At 38.6% G+C, this 24,576-nt stretch overlaps 1 protein-coding gene across 5 annotated transcripts in view; it reads left to right on the top strand.

Moving 5' to 3' along the window:
• UTRN (utrophin) overlaps positions 1 to 24,576 on the top strand; it is a 576,845-nt gene that overhangs the window by 478,596 nt on the left and 73,673 nt on the right. For all 5 annotated transcript variants that reach the window (XM_039230877.1, XM_039230878.1, XM_039230879.1 and 2 more), the window contains 4 exons: positions 1,966 to 2,044; positions 5,221 to 5,281; positions 18,040 to 18,101; positions 20,138 to 20,212. In XM_039230877.1, the coding sequence (XP_039086808.1) occupies positions 1,966 to 2,044; positions 5,221 to 5,281; positions 18,040 to 18,101; positions 20,138 to 20,212 (277 nt within the window). The remainder of the gene's footprint in view (positions 1 to 1,965; positions 2,045 to 5,220; positions 5,282 to 18,039; positions 18,102 to 20,137; positions 20,213 to 24,576) is intronic.

The following is a 24,576-nucleotide window of genomic DNA, read 5'->3' as shown; positions in this document are numbered from 1 at the left end:
CGTAGTAGGTTACCTGAATTAACCAAAACATTGAAATACCCAGTGGTTGGTATGTTCTTCATGAAATTCAAGACATAAGAAATGAGTGGATAGAATTATATGGACTTTTCTGTGTTTGAAAAGAGTGTTCATAATCTGGGATTAGTAAGGCACGATCTGTTAAACTCATACATGCTTTTCTGGTGAGTGGAACACAGAAGTGTTTGACTTTTACTCTTTTTTTTTTTCTGCTCCATTTCCCTAATTCATTACCTTCATGCAGGTATGTATTCCTATGGTCCATCCTGATGGCCTTCCATTTCTATTATCACTGTCTCGAGTGATTAGAAGTCAAGGAATACAGGGGCGCCTGGATGGCTCAGTTCGTTAAGCGTCCGACTTTGGCTCAGAGCATGATCTCACAGTTTATGGGGTCGAGTCCCGCTTTGGGCTCAGTGCTGACAGCTTGCTCAGAGCCTGGACCCTGTTTCGGATTCTGTGTCTCCCTCTCTCTCTCTGACCCTCCCCTGCTCACGCTCTCTCTGTCTCTGTCTCTCTCTCTCTCTGTCAGAAATAAATAAAACATTAAAAATGTTTAAAAAATAGAAGTCAAGGAATACATTATGCTTGAAAGAGATATGTATTCCCTTATCCTTATCTCTGAATCTTGTAACTGCTACAGTTCGGATGTGAGTTGCTGGTTGAATAAGAGGGGAACGAATCTATCTGGCAGCAACGTCGCTACGTTTCAGGACCAGCATCTTCTCTTCTCCTGAACGTAGAGTGTGGTGTTTGAATGCTTTTTGACCTTAATGAACGAAGACTTGCTAATGTAATTTAAATAGCTAACAGGAGAAACACGAGCTGCCCAGTGAGCCAGAGATATACACGTTTCATTTAAAGGCCGCTGAAAATAAGATCGACGATCTAAGTGGAATAGCTGACTAGCACTACATAGACCAGGACCAGGGAAAAGAAAATGGAAGTGTCAGTAGGCTGTGTGCAGTTGTTACTGATTTGCATGTAGTTTCTCGGTATACCAATTCTCTGCATTTTCATAACAGAGAGCTAACTGTGAGGACAGAAACAGACAGTCACTAATTGGCTGGTACGTACTTGAATACTCCCACATCAAGATGATGGGACACAAACTTAGAGGCAAATGAGGCATTCCATAGTCCTATATCCTTTCACTCTCCATCTATTTCTATCTATCTATGAATCTCTCATCTAATTCTGTCTCTCTGTCATCTACCTGCCTTTCTGTCTGTCTTCATCTGTTTTTTCCCCCCTTGGAGTATTTTATTTTATTATTTTTTAAAGTTTCTTTATTTATTTATTTTGAGAGAGAGTGCAAGCGGGGAAGGGGCAGGGAAAGGGAGAAACAGAATCCCAAGCAGACTCTGCACTGACGCTTAAACAACTGAGCCACCCAGGTGCCCCTCCCTCGGAGTATTAGCCTTCTTCCCCACCAATTGCTCCCTGTGGCACTTTTTACCACCTGCCTTAAAAAAAAGAAATGAGTAGCCACTGGCCACATGGCTACATCATGACATTGGATGCTTTAGCGCTTTACTGCTTTCAAGGCAATAGAGAGGAATAGGAAAGCAATAGATCCTGGCACCAGATGAGCTGGGTATGGATACCAGTGCTCTCAGGTACTAACTTTAGGTCCTTGGACACCTCTTTGTGTCCCAGTTTTCTCATCTGTAAAGTGGTGATGATAATAAATAATGCCCAATATTGTTATTGTGAAGGCTAAAACTGTCTATTTGTATAAACTGCTTAGAAGTGTACCTGGCATTATTTGCTGTCATTTGGTACCAGAAGTCTGTTTGAATACCAGTACTTTGATTCTGGAGATAGAGGAGTCTATACAACTGATCATATCTTGGGCTGTAGCATCATTTAGGAGAATACTTAAATCAAGTATATTATTGAAGTCCTGTGTTCAAATCAAATTATTTCTTGCATGTGTGTGTGCAGGTTTCTGTGGATGATCGCCTTAAACAGCTTCAGGAAGCCCATAGGGATTTTGGGCCATCGTCTCAGCATTTTCTTTCTAGTAAGTACTAATAAGCTTCACTGTTCCCATTAAGTGAATGAATAAGCATATTCTTTCCCTTTCCCTCAAGAAGCCATATTCTTTGCTACAAATATATTTACTTGTGTAAGATAAATGTATAAAAGGAAGTATTAAGATTAATTATAATACTGGTTATTGGTTATTAAGGTAATCATCTGGTCACAATTGAAAAGTCTTTGAAGCAGAGCAAAACTGAATACATTCTTAGCTGTAGTTTTGCCCTGTACCATATGCTATAGTAACTAATGTATTATCTCATTACCATTTCTGCATCATAAGCAAAGGTCATGAACATTGTCACAATAACGAAATCTTTTTATATTTTAAGATTTCTAATTTTTTTTCTTAAAAACCTTTTATTAATTTAAAATACACCTGTAGCTTTAGAAATAAATAACTCCCCATGAATCTTTGCAATTTTTGTTTATTAGGTTCACTGTGATCGTACTTAGCTTTTCTCCTGGTCAAGTACTGCAGATTTAGCCAAACCATATATGTAGATTTTTATGTAATATGCTGCAACTGAAGTTTTTAATTTTATGGACTGTTGATGAGATCTTATGTAAGTAATTTGAGCTCCTACTTTATTTTTCACTCACTGCTTGGATAACTATAGAATGTAGGATTTAGAGTCACCAAAATTGAGATGAAAATATTAATTCTGCCTTTTATCAGACCTGTGGATCCCTGAAAGTTCATTTCTTTATCTTAAAATTACTCTAATCTTACTTATTTTTTCTGATCACTTTGAAAATTAAGTGAGAAAACATACTGAGTTTCACAGGCACCTTTCACAATTCTTGGCACCAGTGCTTTCACTGACTGTAATTCTTTCCTTTTATTTTCTCTGGCAAACATGTCAGAAAAGTTTGTTCAATTCTGTGTAAGTGAAAGTTTAAAACTTAAGGCAAAGCTTATTTCCCACGTATGATAACTTCTTTGTATCTATAATAGTAGAGAAAACTGAAGTAATACCATGTCTTCCAACTAAATTGATTACATTTATATTTCCCCTTAATCTTTTGTCATGGTTGGTAATCTGCATTACCTCAGTTCAAGGTCAGGGTTTTCTATTTTCACAGTTTCAAGAATCTGAATTAGTCATTTCCTGCCCTTTCTGTCCTGTACCTCTCTAGGGCTCATACACCCCCCTCCTGTCTCCCTTCCAGCCTCCGCCCACCCACACATGTTTTCTGTTTCACACACCTGAGCCATTAGCTAGCCTGTCTTTAAGTGATGGTAGTCCTTGGAATATACTGGGTGCCAGGATGCATTTCTAAAGTTTGGATGCCATCACTGTTGATGAAGTAAATAAGTTTTCTGTACCTTCATTAGGTGTGAACTGCATCAGATGTCCTAAACTTAACGTTATGGAATGTAAAGCTCTGTGCTAAGACCAAATTAAAGACAAATTTAACAAATAATTGTGACTCTCTTTTTAGTTCTAAGGATGAGATACTTCTTAGTGTTGATGAAGCCCTGCACTTTTACCTAGCAACCATGCTTCCATAATACAAATCCAACTCATGTTCTTAGGAAATGAAATGTGGTAAAACTCGCATGCACTTTGTCAAACATGAGCATGTTGCCTTTTGTCATCTAGAACTGATAGTCCAAGGAGGTCAAAGTTTTTCAAATCAAAACAATTATTAAAATGAATGGAGAAGTATAAACAAAATCCCAATTAATAAATTGAATAATTTATTCAAATAAATTGAATAATTATCTCTTGCTGCTTGGAATCGTTGGCATTATTACATTTCTTGGACTTTAGCCATGGTTATAAAAGGAGTCTTTTTAGTTAGATACAAAATAGAAACTGACCTATTAGCCTGGTGCCAACACTGAAATGAGGTTGGCTCTAATGAGAGATTTAATATACTTAGTTCCACATTTTCATCACCCTTTTATATTTTCATGGACATAGTTGGAGAAGGGAGTGCTCACATGTTATAAAGAGAAGAATTGTTGAATAGAAAAATTGCCGAACTAGTGGTCAGAAATCTTGAAATCATGTCTGAACTCGCCATTTATTTATGGGGCAAGTTATTTCATTTCTAAGTATTTAGTTTTTATTTTTATATTTTCGTGTATTTATTTTAGCATTTATCAAATGGAGTTCTAATATGTATTCATTGGCCTCCTTATCGGTAGATAAATTTGAAAATCCTTTGCAAAGTTTAGAATGCTTTATTTTTGTAAGATATTAATATGACATGAAATTCAGAAAAAAATTATTGATGACAACTGGCTATATGAAAGTCTAGTGATAATCTAATGAGTCTAGATATAGTTACAATAATGATAATTTGTTTCTTTGCAATTTTTGTTTCATTTAGCAAAATTCCTTAATAGCCCCAGCTTTACATGAATAACTCTTCTTAAATAAGTCTTAAAATAATTGGCTTATGTAGGAATAATATATTTTTATAAGTAAGGAATAATAGGAATTGTAAAAAAAATATATAAGTACCTCAGTAAAACAAAACATAAAATCACAATCATAGTGATGTCTAATATAAAAGTAAGAAACTATATATTCTGTGCATTTCAGACTAAAGTAAGTATTTGGGATTCTTCTATCCAGATAATTACTTTGTTTTTTTACAACCCTTTGCCTATGTTTCTCTTAATCTTTCCTTTTTAAAATTCATCCAAATGAGTTTGTTTAAATGACATCTGTCCTAGATACTTACTCCTGTGAAACAAAGTAAAACACGGTACTAATGATGTGGAAAATTCATTCTTGAGAAATCTAGTTTATAATCTGGAAATACCAGGTAAAATTAATTTTGGTTTTAGCTTAATCAAAAAATACATACAGAGCACATTTTCCAGATAGCACTAAGTTTTAAATTGTGGTGGTTATAAACAAAACAAAACCTTGATTTTTAAAAGTATTTTTAGCAACAGGTTCAATTAGTTAGAGTTGGTCTTAGAAAATGAACCTATGTTGTTTCTTTCCTTGTTTCAAACGAATCTTTAAAAAGCCACTCTTCATTTAGCCTAGCAGATTTCAAAATTATAGGAATCCAGCTCAAAAACCAGAGCAGTTCTGAGTGATTTTGCTATAAAATGTGTTCAGTTGTTTTGCATTATGGCATAAGACTTTTTGGGTGAGCAGTGTTTCCAATATCCTTCCTTTGTTTCTTCAGCTTCAGTCCAGCTGCCGTGGCAAAGATCCATTTCACATAATAAAGTGCCCTATTACATCAAGTAAGTTGATTTTAATTCTCCTTTATGATACAAAAAATAAAGTTATGTTGATAACTTAAGAGGCTTTCCTCTGTAACTTTAGAAAATGCAATTCAATCCTACTATATGAAGGAAATGATATATCTTTAATATGTAAAAGAAGTTAGCTTAAAGATCAGAATAATATTTGCAGCTTATTAGTTTATGAGGTTAGTTTAAAAATCAGAGTAACATTTGCAGTTTATAAGGTTAGGACTGTTGGCATGTTCAGCATATATATTTTTTAAAAATGGATATTAAAATATTCGGGGAAAATAACAAAATTTCTAATCATGTCAGACTCTTAGGGCTCCTGGCTCGCTCGGTTGGTAGAGCATGTGACCCTTGATCTTGGGGTTGTGAGTTCAAGCCCCATGTTGGGTGTAGATATTCCTTAAAAATTAAATCTTTAAATAAGTAAATATGTCAAACTCTTGTCAGGTCAAACTCTTGACACAATGATGTTTCTCAAACTGTACTGATTCTAAAGAAAAGGAAGTCAGAGGCTGGGTGAAATTGACATGTCTTTATTGAGAGGAGGTTTATTCATCTGATCCAAATTTAAATCATTTTTAAAATTTTTACATTTTCATTACTATAATAATTATTATAATTATAGCAATAGTTACAGTATAGAGAATTTTAATTTGCAGGGTGAATATTGACTTGAATATTACAGGTTTACACATAAATCTGATGCTCTGCAGTAGATAGAATCATGGCCCCACAAAGATGCCCTTATCCTGATTCCAGGATGTGAAGATGAGGTTACATGAAGATGGAGAAAGGGACATGAGTCAGGGAGTGCTTGCAGCCTCTAGAAACTGGAAAAGGCAAGCAAATGGGATTCTGTTAGAACCTCCAGCGAGGAACACAGACCTGCAAACCTCAGTTTTAGCTTAGAGACCCATTGATTTTGGACTCATTTCATCATTAGCAAAAAATCGAATTTTCTTAAATACGTATAGTTTTAGGGTTAAATGTCTTTCAGGACTTTAAAATATGTACTTAGAAATCTACTCAAGTATATAGGATGAACTCTATTAATTTTTAGAAAACTTTTTAACCAGATTCTTTCATTACCTGCTCTGTTGTGCAACTTAACAGTTTATTTCTTCATAAGCAAGTGCATTGATCTCTGGAGCTAGGGTTATATGAGCCAGTATTTCCAGATGAATTATTATGAAAAAATTTTAATTCTCAAATAAATTAATAAGCAACTAAATAATGAGTGAAAAAGCTTTAATATACTCTTCCCTTTGCAAGGCTGCACAACTAAGTAGAGGAAGAATGTTAAAAACAAATTTAGCATGATTGTCACGCAACTAGAGTTTACTGAAGCATATTAGGATGTATTAATTTAGCTAAAAAGAAAATAAGAGTCTGGAAGAAACTTAGTTATATTCAATGTGTATGTATACAGTTTTGTATACTGTAATGCCAGAATATAGCAGGGAAGTTGAAAGGAGAATGGGAAGAACACTGTCTTTATTTCCTACTTTAATTTTATAGATTAGCTAAAACATACTTTGATGGCTCCCCAGTGCATTTCTTTCTCTGTAGGTATTTATTTTGAGGTGTGTCACAGTGGTTCCAGGACTCATTTGTTTCTATAAAAGGATAGAATATAGATCTCTACTGTAAGAGTCTGGGTAGCATAAATCCTTCTATGTTAATATCTTAAGTTGAAACTCATATCTTCAAATTATATTTGCTGCTTCTAAGGTAGGCTTTCCAAAGCTGATCTACTTAATTTTTTCTTTTCTAATATAATACAGTGACAGCTCATTGTTCTATCAGTTTAAGGAAACCTGAAATTGCTCTTGCTGCCTTCACAATATATAAAAATCTACCCCTAAAAGCCAGATTTCTTTCTCTATGAATTTTTAGTCATGTGTTTGTGGTTTACACACGTTTTTCATTTCCTCAGCTAAAAGTTAATATCCAAGGAGTTTCAGGCATAAAAGGAACAACAAGTAAAAGCTTTGGGTTGGGGTGCCTGGGAGACTTAGTCAGTTAAGCATCTGACTCTTGATTTCAGCTCAGGTCATGATCTCTTGGTCATGAGATGGAGCCCCTGATCAGAGTCAGGCTCACACTGGGTGTGGAGTATGCTTGAGATTCTCTCCCTCCCTCTCTCCCTCCCTCCCTCCCTCTTTCTCCTTTTCCCTCTCTCTCTTTCTCCCTCTCCCTCTTCCCCTCCCCTCTTCCTCTCCCCGTCTGTCTGCCCCTCCCCTACTCATGTGAGCACACTCTTTCTCTCTCTTTCAAAAAAATAAAAATAAAAGCTTTGGTTTGAACTTTCCTAGTAAGTCACATCAATCATATAAAACTTATTGCTCCTCATTTTGATCCAGAAATAATGACAGTTAGTCATAGTGGGTGATAATAATTACCATTGAAATGAATTATATTTTTTTTGAATTTTCATTTGCCAGTCACTGCGCTAATCCTGTGCATGGATTCTCTCCATCGAAGCATAGATTCTGTCATTACCCCCATTTACAGGCAAGGCTTAGACAACAGGTACATGCAGAGCTTGTGTGAGTCACACAGCCAGTACATGGAAGAGCTAGTGTCCAAACCCAGGGACTCACTCTAGCTCCTGCCTGCCCTCTTGATCTCTCTGCCCCACTGCCTCCAGTTCTCTGCATCGGTTGATGTAGAGAACAGAGATTTTTAGTCACATGGACAATTTGGGTAAGATGAAGGCTTATATTTTGGAAGGGGCAGTCAGGTGGAGAAAAGAGGAGCAAACCTCCTTTTTTTCATCCTGTGGACTGGTTGCTGCTTACTTTGCCCCTATTATGTGCTAGCAATTGAATGCAGAACTAATTTTCATAGGCTAATTTCTATAGGGTAATATATGCTTTATATGTTTAAGGAAATGTTACATCATGGTACAATAATGGACAAAGGTAGAAAAATGTAGTTCTCTACAGTTCTGCCAGTTGGATCTTAACAGGATTTCAGAGGTAGGGGAACAAGGCTGTGGCCCCCATTACCTTTCCTCATTTACATGATCAAGGATATCTACATGGATAGATTTCTATCCATGAGCAGAATGCTCAACAAATCTGGCTTTGTAAGTCCTATAGGGCTTTCAGCTTAACTATAGAATTTTTAAAAATTTTTAATGTTTATATATTTTTGAGAGAGAGGCAGAGTGTGAGTAGAGGAGCAGGGACAGAGAGAGGAAGACACAGAATCCCAAGCAGGCTCCAGGCTCTGAGCTGTCAGCACAGAGCCCTATATGGGCCTCAAATCCACAGACTGCAAGATCATGACCTGAGCTGAAGTCAGGCACTCGACTGACTGAGCCACCCAGATGCCCCAGGGCTTTTAGCATAGATGTCCAGCCTGTTAGTAAGTCATTTTCATAGACTTTAGTAAGATGAAGGTAAGAAGTATGGTTTTCCTTTCTCTCTCTATAATGTCATCTCTAAGGCCAGAGTGCATGACTTTTCAGTTAGCGTTAGCCTTGGTATAAATGATTACACTGCTCTCTTGACAGGGCTTCACACTCATATCTTAACAGTCCTCTGGCTCTGTTTTTCCCACTAGAATCTGAGGTGAGAACCTAAATTCTTTATAGAATCCTAAATGTTCTCATACACACAGCTTTAATGCAAATATTTTGGTAATGTCTTCTTAATTGATAATACACATCGTATACTCTAAAACTGACAGCCCTCAATATTACAGTGTATACTCACCAGAATAAATGATCTTTACCTGCAAATACCACTACTATGCATTCTCTGCCTTATTCTAACTTCCCACGATGAACAGGTCTAAATCAGAATTTTCCTTAATTTATTACATCTCCTTTATATTTTCCTTTTCTATTCTTGTGTCCATTAAGGATAATTCCCCTTTCTTGCCTCCCAAGGGCATTCTCTGATGCCCTAATCTGTCAATTTCTGGGGAAAATAACAGTTTATAGTTGTAAATGAAATCTTGGAGAGCAAGTAGCTGTTCTTTATAGCAGTCATGCAGTTTATTTGCATAAACTGTATATACTTGTCTCATTATATATGTGCAGTCTAAAGGAGAGAATTAATGCTTCTATCTTTAGAGGAATCATGGACCCCGTTTAAATGCTGTAGGTGAAATATTTCTTCCTTAAGAAAGAGCAGAGAGGAGTGGCAGCTATGGGATATCCAAATATTCAGCCTAACAAGAAAGTCAAAGCTAAGAAGGGTGTATGTATAACAAAACAAAGAAGAAATTAACATGCAGCATTTTATCTTTCAAGGTTGCACAAAACTCATCCCCAAACCAAATAAATCCGTAACAAAGATATAAGTAACACTGAAAGATAAATACAATTCTCTCTAAAAGGCCTCCTACTGCTGTCTTCATCTCTCTCTCCCTCCTTAATCAAGATGAGAGATGGCATCCATTCGGTGCCAGGTTTTTAACTGGAGAAGTCTTGGGGCGTACTTTGAATCTCTTTCCAAAGGCAGAGCTTGCACTTTGGTTTTAATGATGAAGAAATTAATGAAATGGAAGCCTAAGAGAATGTACTGGAGAGTCAGTTTTTCCAAGAAACAGCCTGGGACTTTATCTGTGTTGCAAATAAATATTTAAAACTCACTGGTCGAGCTCTGCTGATGAGGAGGTAAGAACGAAATTGCTTTATGAAAGAATGTAAGCACCTTGGAAATCCCTAAACCTCCTACACTTGGGGGCAACTTCAGACAAGTGGGCACACCTTGGCTAATGAGGAAACTGACAGCGGGTGCCTGCTCTGCAGGAGCCTCGCATTGGCAAACCGTAACCAGACAACTTCTCGGCTGTTTACCACTGCCCTGGCTTATTGAGATCATTCAGGTGGAATTGACACGGTCTGATAAAGCCGTTTACTAGTTCAGGACTTGAGAAGGTATTGAGAATGGCACTTGAGAATGCCACTTGAGAATGGCAGGTATCTTTCCTGCCATTCATTGCTGGGGCCAGAGTTAATTGTACCACAGAGTGGAATGTTGGCTTGGAATCTTATAGATTACTCAGTCCCATTGTATTATAGTAGCACCATCACCCTTACTGAAGAGTTTGACCTTTAGAGTCAGGGGTGCAATTAATAAAATTTTACCATACAGCATAGAAAGGTCACTGTAGGGCCATTAGGGAGGAAAAAGAGATGTTTGTACTTTGATTTGTAAAGATTATATTGTTAAGATAGTCACTGAAACTAGCAAAAATACAGAAGTAATAATGACCAAATGAATTGTGAAAATAAATAGAATATCTTTCTGTGTGGATTATAAAGTAAAATGATACAATGTAAGATCCAGTACAACCATATAGAAAAAATCAGAGTTAATTTCTCCTTTAAAAATATATGTATATGAAAAAGATAGTAATTTTTTTAAACTCTAAATAATATAAATTCAGCTTTAAAAAACAAACAAACTAGAAGGATACAGTGATAAATCCAACTCTAGTGGGAAATAATCGTGGAGTTAAAATCACAAGCAGCGGTTTATAGGACTCCCGAGGGCCAACTCAATAACAGATAACCCGCAGGAATGTTGATTAATGTTGATGAATGGTCTCATTCTCCCAGTTTGAGAGCTTGGAGGAACACTGGGGTAGAGTTTGGGTCAGAGGTGAGGCTCTGTTTGAATTCTGGACCCAAGCAGAGATACTACCAAAATAAGGCTCCCCAGGGTTTACTGAGTGTGTTGCATGCTCATTCTTCTGAAAAACCTTCCAGCCCTCAAAACAGGTATCACCTGAAGCTCCCCCTCACACCCAGACATACCTGTTTGGGTCATGATTTCTACTACTATACCTAAAAACAGCTACAATTAAACGTTGTCAAATATGACAAATGTTTGTAACAGATTGTTCTATCAGCCATGCCTCGAGTATTGACATTTGTATTTTAGGGTGGGCTGCACCCTTTGTTTCTGTAGAGCCCTTTACATGCCTGTGTCTTTGACCCTGCCCCTGAGTACGAAATTATTTTAACTGTGCTTTATAGTTGAAGCCAATATATTTGAGATTATCCATTGTTGACAATTTAGTCTTCCTGCCTTGTGTCTTCATTATCATGACAAGCTGGTGGCATTTTTTTAAGGAAGACCCTATGCTTTTATAATATCTATTATCAAGTAGGATTCTCTTCTTTTGAATTTAACAGAAAGGTTTTTTTTTCTTTGAAATGTTGACATTCAGACTTTAAGTTTTCCCTTAGATTTATTCTTACATTTCAAAAAAATATAATGTTGGCTTTCCTGCCTTTTAAAGCCTAGAAGATGGCAGAAAGTATTTGTGAGGGTTTACGAGGCTCTGTGTCAACCTGAGGAACACATAAGTGTCCTCCCCATACAACTTCTTCACCTTCTGCCCAACTCACCCCTCACCCTGGCCCGTCAATACAGTCATGCACACAAGCATACATGCTCCGACGAAGAATCTGCATACTGGCAGGGGTACTCCATATTCCTCATATATTCTGGTCTCAAGTGAAACAAAGATTAGGGGAATTATATTTTCCAAAATGAGAATGTCACCTTTTAGATCTTTAAGAAGATAAATAACTCAGATAAATAACATTGCATCAGATTGCCAAAATTTGTTTTCACTCTGTATACTTTAATTACCTGAATGCAAATTGATTATTTGGGAGCTCCTGCTTGATTCCAGTATTCCTATATATAACTTTCATAAGCATATGTAAAAAGAGGTAGCAGAGCCTGCAAAAGCCTGTGTCAGCTTCATTCTGGAGATTTTTTAATATAGCAGCACTTAGCTTCTACTCCACTTTGTACTCATAGAGTTGATTTTCTGTTCCTGATTTCTCCCTACCCTGAAGCCAGGTCTAGTGAGTTGGAGACAGAAAAGCAGCCACTCCATTGGACAACATGCAATTTACTGGTAATTTTGATAGGGCCTGTTGGATAGAGGAGTGAATTTGGAAACTGAGTAGAAATGGGTTCAGTAGTGGATGGGACATGAGGTTGTGTACTATTCATTCAAGAATTTTGTCAAGAAGAGAAAAAGGATGAAAGAGAGGAGGAAATGTCGATCCAAGATAGGGATGAATGGAGTATATAAGGCTAACAGATCCTTCAACATTTATATTCTGAAAATGGCCTTTTGGGGCGGGGTATTAAAGGCAGCATAAGAGTTTTTAAAGAAATCTTTGGGAGGAATTGGCCTTTGGTAGGAGGGAGGAATTCCTTTGGAAGGAAGAGAGAAGACAATCTGGCAAATGGAAGGACATTTATTGGTTTGGTGGTGGGAAGACGAAGGAATTCTAATCTGGTGGTTTCTAGCTTTTCAATGAAGTGTGAGATCAAGTTAAATGATATGAGGCAGAAAGGGAAACTTACTTAGGTTTGGGAGAGAGAAGGCAGTAGTAAATTGTCTTGGGGTCTGGGAAGCAACTTTATTAGGGAATGTTGTGTGGTTGCCAGCAGTTGGACATTTGAGGTTTGAAGTTAAATATTTAAAGTAAAATTAGTCTGTCTGTTGAGTGATTTTCTCCAGCTGTATTCATGCACAGCTGCTCAGGTCCAGAGAAGGCAAGTAATTGAGCTGATCCGTGCTTGGGTTTTGCCAGGAGTGAGAGGGAAGCAAGTCAAATGAGATTGTTTGTAATGATTATAATGATGGACCTTGGACTCAAATTTAGACAGATTCATCAGAAAGATTTTAAAATCTCAGTCATGCAAGTATACTTCCATTTTAAGAACTCAGGCTTAAAATCAGACCATCTGGGTTCAAATTCCATTTCTACTACTTTGAGATGTTGAGGAAGTTATCTAAGTGCTCTCTGCCCTGGTTCCTTCATCTGTAAATGGAGATACTATTGGCACCTAATTCATAGAATTTTTACTGAGTTAACACAAAGAAAGAGTTTGCAAGAGCACCTGGTACAGGCTGGACACTCAAATAATAGGCTATTACTAGAATTAAAATTATGTATCCTGACCTAGTATGTCATCTTCCACTATGCACAGCCAAGAACTATTTCACTTTCTGTGATTATCTGAACAATATGGGTTGTTCTTTTTCTCACATTTGTATTTTTAATTAACTGACTCACATTTAATTTTTTTCATAAATATGTCTTTAAAATTGCAATTTAAATGAAATGACACATGGCAAAACTCACAAAATCCAGTTTCAAGCGTAAAATTGAATACATAAGTGACATGTAAATGTGTTTGGCTAAGTGTCAGTTTTGGGGTAAGTGGGATGCTTTCTCATCATCTTTCAGGGTTTTATGGAAGAAATGAGGCCACTCTAATTAGGACTAAGGGGTTTTAAAAAGTGTCTTCCCCAAATTAGTCTATTGCCCAGAAATCAATATCTTATCAGTCTATCAAAACTACATGTATTTTACTGGTAGTTCGTTGTTTCCTATATTGGACCATGTCATTTCACAGCATTTTTGTGTTCTCTTCATTGGGGTTCAATCTTTTTTGTGTTTTACTTTCTGTGGCTCATCAGAACACATTATGAATAATAAGTAGAAACATATATCACTTATTAACCTTATTGGCTTAATAGTCATCAGAGGTCACAAAATACACATGTTATCCCAGCTGTGACACTGAGAGTGAAGGAGTACTCTTTTAATAAGTATATAGGAGAGCAAGTGCAAACCACAGCTGACCAGGGCATTAATGGATGATTTTAAAAACCAGGGAATGGAGATCTAATACACAGCGCAATGATTACAAACAATATTATGTTTTAAACTTCAAAGTTGCCAGGAGACTGGATTTTAAATGTTGTCATCACACAAAAATGATTATTATGGACAGAGGTGTTAGCTAACACAACCGTGGTAATCCTACTGGAGTGTACACAGGTATCAAACCAACATGTTGTACACCATGAACTTACACAGTGTTATATCTCAGTTAAAAAATAAAAATAACAATTTAAGTAAATAATAGGTAAAATCTGGACTCTCCTACAAATATAAGAAGGGCATGTGTCAGGGGCGCCTGGGTGGCTCAGGCAGTTAAGCGTCCGACTTCAGCTCAGGTCATGATCTAATGGTTCATGGGTTCAAGCCCCACATCGGGCTCTGTGCTGACAGCTAGCTCAGAGCCTGGAGCCTGTTTCAGATTCTGTGTCTCCCTTTCTCTCTAACCCTCCCCTACTCACGCTGTCTCTCTGTCTCTCTCTCTCAGAAATAAATAAAACATTAAAAAAAATTTTTTCAAAAAGAAGGGCATGTGTCAAAGGGTTCATTTAACTCACTAATAAGGGAATGGGGAAGAAGTTATAACAGGTTCAAAGGAGAGTACTAAGAACTGCATATTTATAGTTGGATGAGGGATGCTAGAATGAGTTTAGCAATAGGTGCAGAGCTGACAAACTGGTCAATATCCACAGGACAATAATAAGTAGCACCCCAGTGGACACTATTTGCATTTCTATGGACCAGAGCATTCGCATTGCTATCATTTTCTTCAGCTTGCAGGGTTTAAAATAGTTCAGGGACAATTTAAGCTTCATAGGACACCCACTAAATTTTTGCCCCGTCGAAGGCCTTCTCACTTTCTCCTCACACAAGCACTCCTGGCATTGGCTCGGCATCCTGGTGACATGTTCTCTACCACATGATTTTAGACTTACCTGTTAATTGCTGCTTTGTTAGATTTGTTTTATAGTTTATCAAGCTGTATGATACCAGGTTCTACTCCTCTTTCCAATTTGAAGTTGGCCAGAACCTCAACTGTAGTTGTTTTGGAGGGAAAATATGCTACTTTCATTCTGTTTGGTTGCCCACCCTGGGAGGACTTGGACACATTTGGGCTGGAGAAGCTGAGCAATCTGCAGCTGTTCAAATACTTGGAGCCTTTGGGTTGAGTGTGGATTTTGCTTTAACCCACCCCCCCCCACTAAAAAAAAAAAGAGGAAGGGAGAGAGAGAGAGAAAGAGAGAGATAGAGAGAGAGAGAAAGAAAGAAAAAGAAAGAAAGAAGAAAATCCAGCAGCCAACTGCATTTACTACCTTTTTTTTTTTTTTAACTATTGTTTGGTAAGCTGCAGCTATACGTTTGTAACCAGAGGCAGTGTTTATTTTCGGCATTGGCAGTTCTGCCTAATGAATCAACTGGTATTGAATTCACAAAGGGGGATGCCATTTCCCTCCTTCCATCTGTTTGCCAAATGTGTGTGTTCCCTCAGCTCCTAGCAGTGGTTTCACTAAGAAGAGCCATTAGTAAGCAGGTCTTCACATTGAGTTCTCAGCCGCCACCACACTGCATGATGATATCTTCCCCTCCTGGCTCCATAGAAGCTGTTTGCCAAAGCTCTGCGTTTGTGATTCTAGAGAAAGAGTACTTACATTTGTTGTTTAAGTATGAAGTTTGGCTCTGTGTTACTCAGAACTTTAGTTTGGTTATTGAGCTTTGATTTGGTCCTTCACAATGAGATATCTGCCTCTGGACAGTAGTGTTGCCATGGGGATTTAAATTACTCAAAAGAGACGGGTTATGGGAATACTGCTAGGCTGCCTAAAGCTGGGAGCCTCTGATGAATAGTTTTTGGATTACGCTCTGTTTCCAGCAAATCCTTCTTTAACTCTTGTTTGTGGTAAGAGGAAGCTATTCGTTTAACAAAGTGTGGAGGTAGAAGTGTCTTTATTTTTTTGTGGGTTTTTTTTTTTTTTTTTTTTTTACTTTTATTTGTGCATTGGAAGCTCTTTAGGCCAACTGCTTCTTACACATGAATGTGCATATCAATCACATGGGATTTTGTTAAGATGAAAATTCTAGTTCAACAGAAGGGGTAGAGGTCTGAGATTTTGTATTTCTATCAAGCCCTGGGCCCCACTGTGAATTGTAAAAATTATAGGTAGACAGCTTCGGTACTTTCTCCATGGTCTCTGGAGAAACTTAGAGAGTAAGATGGTGGAATGGCTTGGCTGGTGCTCGATACCAGAATATGAAGTAGAAACATTCTGCCTCTGCTTTGGTATCAAGAACCAGGTAGGGGAACTAGCCAACTTCCCAGCTCTTCCTGAGACAGACCTTCATATTTCAGGTATTTTATTCTGTGTGAGATTTTGGAATTCCCAGGACATTTTACATACCCAGTTCCATATCTATACTTTAAATATTCTCAAAGCAAATTATGAGTTCTTGGGGGGTTCTGTTTATACATGTGTTACAGTGATTATGTCCTTTTCCCAGTGATATGTCCCACTTTTTGATATATTACATAGATTAAAAATAATCTCACTTCAATTTGATTGTATGAATATTTTAATACCACTCTCGTGTACTGTGCCATTTCACTTAGCTTACTAAACAGTTTTGTAAGAACTGAGTATTGTCCAAGAAGTCTTTGGAGTACTATTAAATGTTATTACTCTATTCTGACCTAGAAAAGGGACAGTAAACTATTTTTAAATATAAGGGCACTGACCCATTGAAGTTAAGAGCAATTCATCTCTCTCACACGCACACACAAAGAAAGAAACTAATTTAAGCATTACGTGGACCTATTCTACCCTCATCTTACTCCCAAAAGACATCTAATTCTGTGAATTAGTTTTGGAATTTACAGAAAAAGAGAAAAATATAAATCTTGCTTGTTCAGTGAAGAAGAAGCATCAGGAGAAAAACTGTTAACGCCTGTAGGAAGAATACTGGTAGGCTGATGGCTGAGAAAGGATAAAGTCACATTGGCAGGAGAGATACATGCATTAGGGGCTTAGAGAAGCCAGCTATATGTGAAGCTGGTGCTGGGAAGAAAACACCTTTTCCTCCACCCTCTTAGGTTTCCTTTCAGGGGGTCTGTGAATTACACTGACAAAAGACAGATTAGCAAAAGAAGAGCATTTGTTTATATCCGTTATGCAGGTACAGTATGCTTAACTCAAAGGGATGGTTGGAATTTGGGACTTATATACCCAACTTAAGCAGTGGAAGGAAACTGGGGAGAAAGGTTCCTTTGTGAGGAACCAGTAGGTTTCTTTAGGAGATAAATGGGCAATTTGGGAGAATAAACATGAGATAAGAAAGTTTGTGATAATGTTTGTTTATGCAGGTGCAAGTGGTTTCTCTCTCTTCTTCATAGCCCTGAAACTCCCCCAGAGAGAGGATTTATGGTAGACTTGTTTCGCAGAAGTTGCTGCTTTTAGTCAGATAAAGGAAGCTCCGAACAGACTCCTTTCTGCATCTGTTCAATCTCAGATGTCTTTAGCTTAAAATGATCTTTATGTCAGCTCTGGGGTTCTGAGTGAATCCCCACTGGTGGAAAGGCCTAATTTACACCAAGGAAGGAGAGACTCAAGGTTAAAGAGGAGGGCGCCTCACTTGATCTTGAGGTGAAGATGTTATTTAGAGTTAAACTCTTCATTTCTCTGTTCTTTGGAAATTTGATTAGGACTTCTGAAGTTTAGCAACTCTTTACAGCACTTTTGCCCTCTGAGGATTTATTCTGAATGAGGATCTATATCTGCCTAACACAAGTAGAATTATTCCAGAAACGGCATCGATCCAGCTACATCATGCCTGAGGCCCCAGGGTCACACTTCATATCTAGGTTTAATTCTTAGTTGTAGTTCTTTTAAAAAGAGATAAAATTCTTTACTTATATTTTTACAACGTCATTGCTCAAATAAAAATTTATTGTTGTTTCAAATGGTAAGTAGTAATTGGAATGTCGGATTTCAGAATAATCCATGATGGGGATCACCTTGCATGTATTCTATTTGCATATGTTCTATGGGACACACATTATTTTTTTCCCCCCCAGCCATCAAACACAGACAACCTGTTGGGATCATCCTAAAATGACTGAACTGTTTCAATCCCTTGGTGAGTGCTATTTTATTTCATTAGCCGAAACAACTGATAGTTGTATATTCTTAAAAGGGAAGTAACCACCAGTTTTTCTTACACAGCATTGTTTATTTAAAAGATTGTGTCACTAACACAGAAAAGTGGTGGAATTTCTGAGGGCAATGCAGGAAACAGTTTTTACCTTTTTTGAGGGAACACGTGGTTTGAAGTAGCCTGAGGTTGATTTTAAAAGGAGGAACGCAGTGCCCTCCTATTGAGTCATCTTAAACTTCAGCTTTGTCTGAAAAGAAAAACAATAACAGCTCAGCCACCTCAAATTCACCCATTAAATTTCCTTTTAATTCACATTTAATGCAGTTAATCTTTCCAAATTAGCTTGCCTGGTTTCATTTTGTCAAAGTAGTCATGACAAGCTAAAGTCATTTTAATATAAAAAGGTAAGAAGGGGGTGCCTGGATGGCTCAGTCCTTCGAAAGGCTGCTCAGGTCTTGGATCTCATGATTCGTGGGTTCAAGCCTCATGTCTGGCTCTGTGCTGACAGCTCAGAGCCTGGAGTCTGCTTTGGATTCTGTGTCTCCCTCTCTCTGTCCCTCCCTGCCTCGCGCTTTGTCTCTCTCTCTCTGAACAATAAATAAAACATCAAAAAAGTAAATAAGAAAATGTAAGGAAACACATGAGATGAGAATTCTGATCTTGTAGATTTCTAGTAAAATATGACGTTGAACTGATTCTCTAGCCTTTGAAAGAGTTTTCTCTTTGGGTAGGCGAGGCAGTGCTGGAGAGGGAAAGCAAAGCCCTACGGCTCTCACACCCACTCATTTCAACAAGGAAGGAGCACCCCTTTTGATTTCTTTAGCTTTCTCTCTTGAGCTTTTTCATTTCGATGGGTGAAGCAGATACAAAGGTTGAACAAAAGAGAGAAAAGCCATGAGTTTCTTTTCCTTTGTAAAGTGAGGGAACAAGCTTTGATGATTTCTGAGTTTTCTTCCAGTTCTACTAGTTTCTAATACAGATACTGTGTCTTTAGAAGACAGAAAGAAATTATAATATCTTTGTTTTAATTTTTTTAATCAGTGTTTATTTTTGAGAGAGAGAGAAAGAGAGAGAGAGCACAAGCAGAGGAGGGGTAGAGACAGAGAGAGGGAGACCCAGAATCTGAAGCAGGCTCCAGGCTCTGAGCTGTCAGCACAGAGCCGGACGTGGGGCTTGAACTCAAAAACTGCGGGATCATGACCTGAGTCAAAGTCAGACGTTGAGCCACCCAGGCGCCCCTACAATATCTTTTTTTAACTCGATACCAAATCTTTAAGTTTCTTTTTAATTGAAATATAATTGGCAAATAACATGATACTAGTTACTGGTATACAATATATTGATTCAATATTTGTATTGTGAAACTGTTACTACAATAAGTCTAATTAACATCCGTCACCTCACATCATTACATTTTCTATTCTTGTGAGGCCAACTCTTAAGATCTACTCTTTTAGCAACTTTCAAATACACAATATAGTATTATTAACTGTAGTAGATCTCTTGTTTCTAAAGATATGAATATAGATTATAGGATAATTTTAACCATATCTATAAAAAGGTAGAAGAAGCAAACAGATCGGGATGGAAGAAATAAGCCTAGCTTTTTGAGAGTTAGAGGGGCAGCCTTATTGACAGAAAACTCATTGTCCATGAGGAAGATGCCTCTGGAGGAGAATCCCTCCCAGCAGCAGAGAAGGAAGGGCCCCGAGCCTCCAGATGGATTTATTAAGGCTTCAAAAGTTAACAGGCCATGTTTCCTTTTCCTCATGTCCCTCTTTTTCCTATTGGAGAATACTTTCTTGAAAGCTATGTAGCACTGCTTTGGAATGTCTCTCCCTATGGTGCTAATGAACATTTAATTATTGTCTTAAAGGCTGTGGATTTTGAGAGAAGACTTTTTAAGGAGAACAGACATAATACTGTTCCAGCATCTGAAGTAAACAAATACATTCTTGCCATTCAATGTAACTTAACTAACAAGCCTGCTTTTGAATGTGTCCTCTTTCCCGTTTCAGCTGACCTGAATAACGTACGTTTCTCTGCCTACCGTACAGCCATCAAAATCCGAAGACTCCAAAAAGCACTATGCTGTGAGTTATTCCACCAAAGTTAATCACTCTGTTCTTTGGATTGCATTGTTGTTGTTTTCTGTGTTTTTGTGGGTTTTGTTTTGTTTTTTTGAGACAGAGATAAATGAAGGGGGGGGTGTTTGTAGAGTTAATCTGATTTTCAGTGTATCTCACTCAAGGAATTGGCTGTGTTTCTGTAAATGCTCTACTATTTGCCCCATCAGCATGCATGCAGTAGTAAAACAAATGAACATATGCCACTCTCAGTTGGAGAACAAAATTAGCCAAAATACAGGAGTAACATAAAAAGCTTTTTCAAAAATTATGCTGCCACCCAATTCAAAAAGATTAAATCGAGAAATCAAAGTAGTAGATCATTGCCTTCTTGGTACTTTATATCCATTTGGAAGTATAGGATTCCAGGGACACGTGGGGGGCTCAGTTGGTTAAAAGTTGGACAGATGAATGGATCAAGAAGATGTGGTTTATCTATACCATGGAATACTACATGGCAATGAGAAACAATGAAATCTGGCCATGTGTAGCAACGTGGATGGACCTTGAGGGTGTTATGCTGAGCGAATAAGTCAGGCAGAGAAGGACAAATATCATATGTTTGCACGTATAGGAGGATTAGGAGGAACTTGACGGAGGAACAAGGGGGAGAAGAAGGGGGGAAATGGTGGGGGAAAGGGAGAGAGGCAAACCATGAGAGACTCTTGAATGCTGACAAAAACTGAGGACTGATGGATGTGGGGGGGAGGGGGGAGGGGCATGGAGGAGGGCACTTGTGGGGATGAGCACTGAGTGTTATGTGGAAACTAATTTGACAATAAACTATTTGTAAAAAAAAAAAAAAAGAAAAAAAAGAAAAAAAAAAAGAAAAGTTGGACTCTTGATTTCAGTTCAGGGCATGACCTCTCTGTTCATGAGTTCAAGCCCCGCATCGGGCTCTGCGTTGACAATGCGGAGCCTGCTTGGGATTCTCTTTCCCTCTCTGCCCTTTCCCCACTCGTGCTCTATCTCAAAAAATAAATAAACTAAAAAATTAAAAATTAAAAAAGTGTTTTTTCTGGAAGTATAGGATTCCAAACAGTTTGTTTCGATGCAATCACATAATATAGAAATACTAAAAAATAGCATTCTTGATCCAAATTTGAACTGACACCTAGAAAATTAGATAAAAGTGTCTATTTATTTAAATATGTCTTGAGACATTTAGTATTAGCAACATGAACTTTTCCTGCAGAGAGTTTGTTCAGAGTACTATTCTGTGATAGCCATTTTACTGAAGAGTTATTCCTACCCCCAACATACATACCCAACAACCTAAATTTAAAAAGAAATATTAGTACTTGTAATAATAAAATATAGATTTAATCTGAATTCTCTTTGTGGTTGTAGTTTTGATGACTGAGTCTATTTAAAGATCATGTAGGCCCTGCCAGATAGTTAATATGGAAAGTGACATCTGCCTCTATTTTTAAGGCAGGATAATTTGAATAATTCCAAATATTCTCGTTTGCTACCTTTTGTTAATAATTGTTATATGTCTAGGCAGTTCAGTGAAGCTTTGAATATTATTCTTTGCAAAATGATACATTAGGTTAAAAATATGCTCTTTAAAAGTCAGTAGAAATTAGAATTACATTTTGAGCTGGTTACATGAGAGAGGTGAAGAAAGAGAGGTGTAGAATCATTCAGGAAAAAAACCCCACAGCAATGCAAAACTTGAAAATAAGGAAAACTTGGTGCACCTGGGTGGCTCAGTTGGTTAAGCACCTGACTTTTGATTCAGTTCAGGTCATGATCTCAGTTTGTGAGATAGAGCCCTGAGTCATCGGGCTCCATGCTGACAACATGGAGCCTACCTGGAATTCATTCTCTCTCTCTCTCTGTCTCTCTCTCTCTCTCTCAAAATAAATAAACTTTAATAAATTTAAAAAAGGAAACTTAAGTTATGTGTGGAAGAGAAGTCTCAAGGGCTAAAAACGCACCTCCAGATTCATGGGTGAAAGAAATCCCGAGGTGATTTTGATGCCCATAATCTGCAGAGCCCCGGATAATGGGAAGCAAGTGGTGCAGAATTATCAGTACAGAAAAGCAAAGCCAACACCCCCTGGCCAGCAATCTGTATGTTGAGCCAGAAGGGAATAGGAAGCGAATTAGGAACACACAAAAAGGACGTTCAGTGAGCTCAGTGAGTCCGTGGTGACAGCAGTTTTCAAAGGGGCTCAGCTGCATGTCCAGTATCCAGCTGACGGATCTGGAAGGTCTTCTCAGGCCTGATGAGCTATAAAATGAGGACAAATGACTCAGGCACAAAATCTCCATTGACCAGAGACTGCTTTTTGTCATGATGAACGCGGTCTGAGTTTTCAGTAGTATTTCTGGCTGGATAAACATACCAGCACATTGGTGATTTCCTCTGGGTTCTATTGAATTCTCAGGAAAAAAACTCCCTCCTTCAGTTCATTCCTTCAAATCTGAGAGGAGCAGAAGAGGAACACCTCCCGCTTCTAAACTACGTGACATTTAGAAATGTGCACTTAGAAAAGTGCTGGGTTGCGTTGGATTGTAAATATTCGAGCTGATGTGTTTGGAGCCACCTGTCCTCACTTTCCCCACTGCCTCTGCCCCCGCAGCTCTCCAGTCCAGGGCGTTTACACCACTTGTCAGCTCACCTGTTTATGATTAATCCGTTCCTCCTTCTCCCATCCTTTCTGTTCACTTGAAAAGCCTTGACCCTTCCTCTGCAATGGTCTGCAACCCTTTATTCCTCCAGACACTGTTAAAAATTTACTTCTTTTGGAAACGTTTACAAGCTAATCCCACCTGCCTCCAATTTTTCCAGTACTTTATGATTGCCTTTAAGGACTGTTTCTCACCTAAGCACCATATGCTTGCCTTTGTGTAAGAGATAATGTTAGGAGGAGGGCCCCGCCTCTGCTGCGAACTTGGGCTTCAGGTCAGGGGTTACCCATTTTGTGTAAACCCCCACCCAACATAAGGTCCTAATGTAGAGGGCATGCTCTCACTGCTCGGTCACTGATCATTCATTTATTGGGCTCCACTATTGTGTAGGAGCTAAGCCCGTGTGAAGATACTTGGATCCCACACTCGAGGCACCTACGTTCAGAGATAGCATGTTACACATGGACACACACTTTCAGCAGATTCTTGTTGCCTTCAGAATGGAATAGTTTTTGCCATGACCTGTTATTCTGTCCCCTTCATTCACTGTGCACCACAGAGGCCTCTGGCCATCGGTGCTAGCGGTTGACTGGAATGGCCAGCCCTGTATTCCATTCTTCCTGCCTGGTGAGCCCTTGTCTTTGCTCTCAATGGTATCCTTGTCCCATGTCAGGGACCTTCTCTTCCTTTGGGTCCCAGCTTAACCTGTCTTTTAATGAGGCTTTCTGTGATTACTCCACTCTAAAGTAGGTCACTCCTGATACTCTGTTGCTTAGATTCAGTTTTTTCCTTGTGTGGCACTTGTCATAATTCTTGATATTCTATTTATTAACTTACTTACTGCCTGTCTTTCTAAATGAGCTAAGCTTTCATGGGAGGAATGAGTCTGTTTTCTTCTCCACTTCCGACTTCATTCAACTTCTGGCACAGAGCTGTCTGCTAGGATAGATGGAGTGAATGATTTGAGTTTAAAAGTTACAGGAGTAGGGGCACCTGGGTGGCTCAGTCAATTAAGCATCCAACTCTTGATTTTGGCTCAGGTCATGATCTCATGGTCCATGGGATTGAGCCCTAAGTCAGGCTCTGTGCTGACAATGTGGAATCTGCTTGGGATTCTCTCTCCGCTCCTCCCACATACACGTGCTGTCTGTCTCTCTCAAATAAATAAACTTTTGAAAAATAATAAAGATATAAGAGTTACAAGAGTAGGAGAGAGGGCAAGATGGCGGAGAAGTAAGGAGCTCCGTACTTGCACTCGCGCCCATACATCACACAGAAAAGATCTGAAGACATTGGAAACCTTACAAAACCTGAGAGATTGGGAGAAAAAAGACGCAGAATCCACTGAGAGAGCCTTCTAACCGGACTCCGGCTTAGAACACCCTGCGGGCAAGCCCCCGCCCATGCGCGCCAGCCCGACCCAGAGAAGGAAACAGCGATTCTGACTCCGCCCCCAGAGCTCCACAGGGGGCCTGGAATTGCCTGAGGGGGTCGGCTGGGAAGCTGTGTCTAAGGCAACTTCAGCGGGGCGCGCGGACGGGGATTTGGAGATTGGAACTGCCCTGGGTTGAAGAGTGCAACCAACTTCGGCTGCGCCCCTGGTACGGGGAGTTTACACCCCCAAAAGAGTGAGGAGCAGCGCTTGCTTCGAGAAGGGACTGGAGCACCGTCACTCTCCTCCCCACAACCGC

The sequence above is a fragment of the Hyaena hyaena genome, unplaced genomic scaffold (genome assembly GCF_003009895.1).
Source record: "Hyaena hyaena isolate Hyena2069 unplaced genomic scaffold, ASM300989v1 scaffold_52, whole genome shotgun sequence".
In the NCBI taxonomy this organism is placed as follows: Eukaryota; Metazoa; Chordata; class Mammalia; order Carnivora; family Hyaenidae; genus Hyaena; species Hyaena hyaena.
This window is presented reverse-complemented; position numbering and strand designations above follow the sequence as displayed.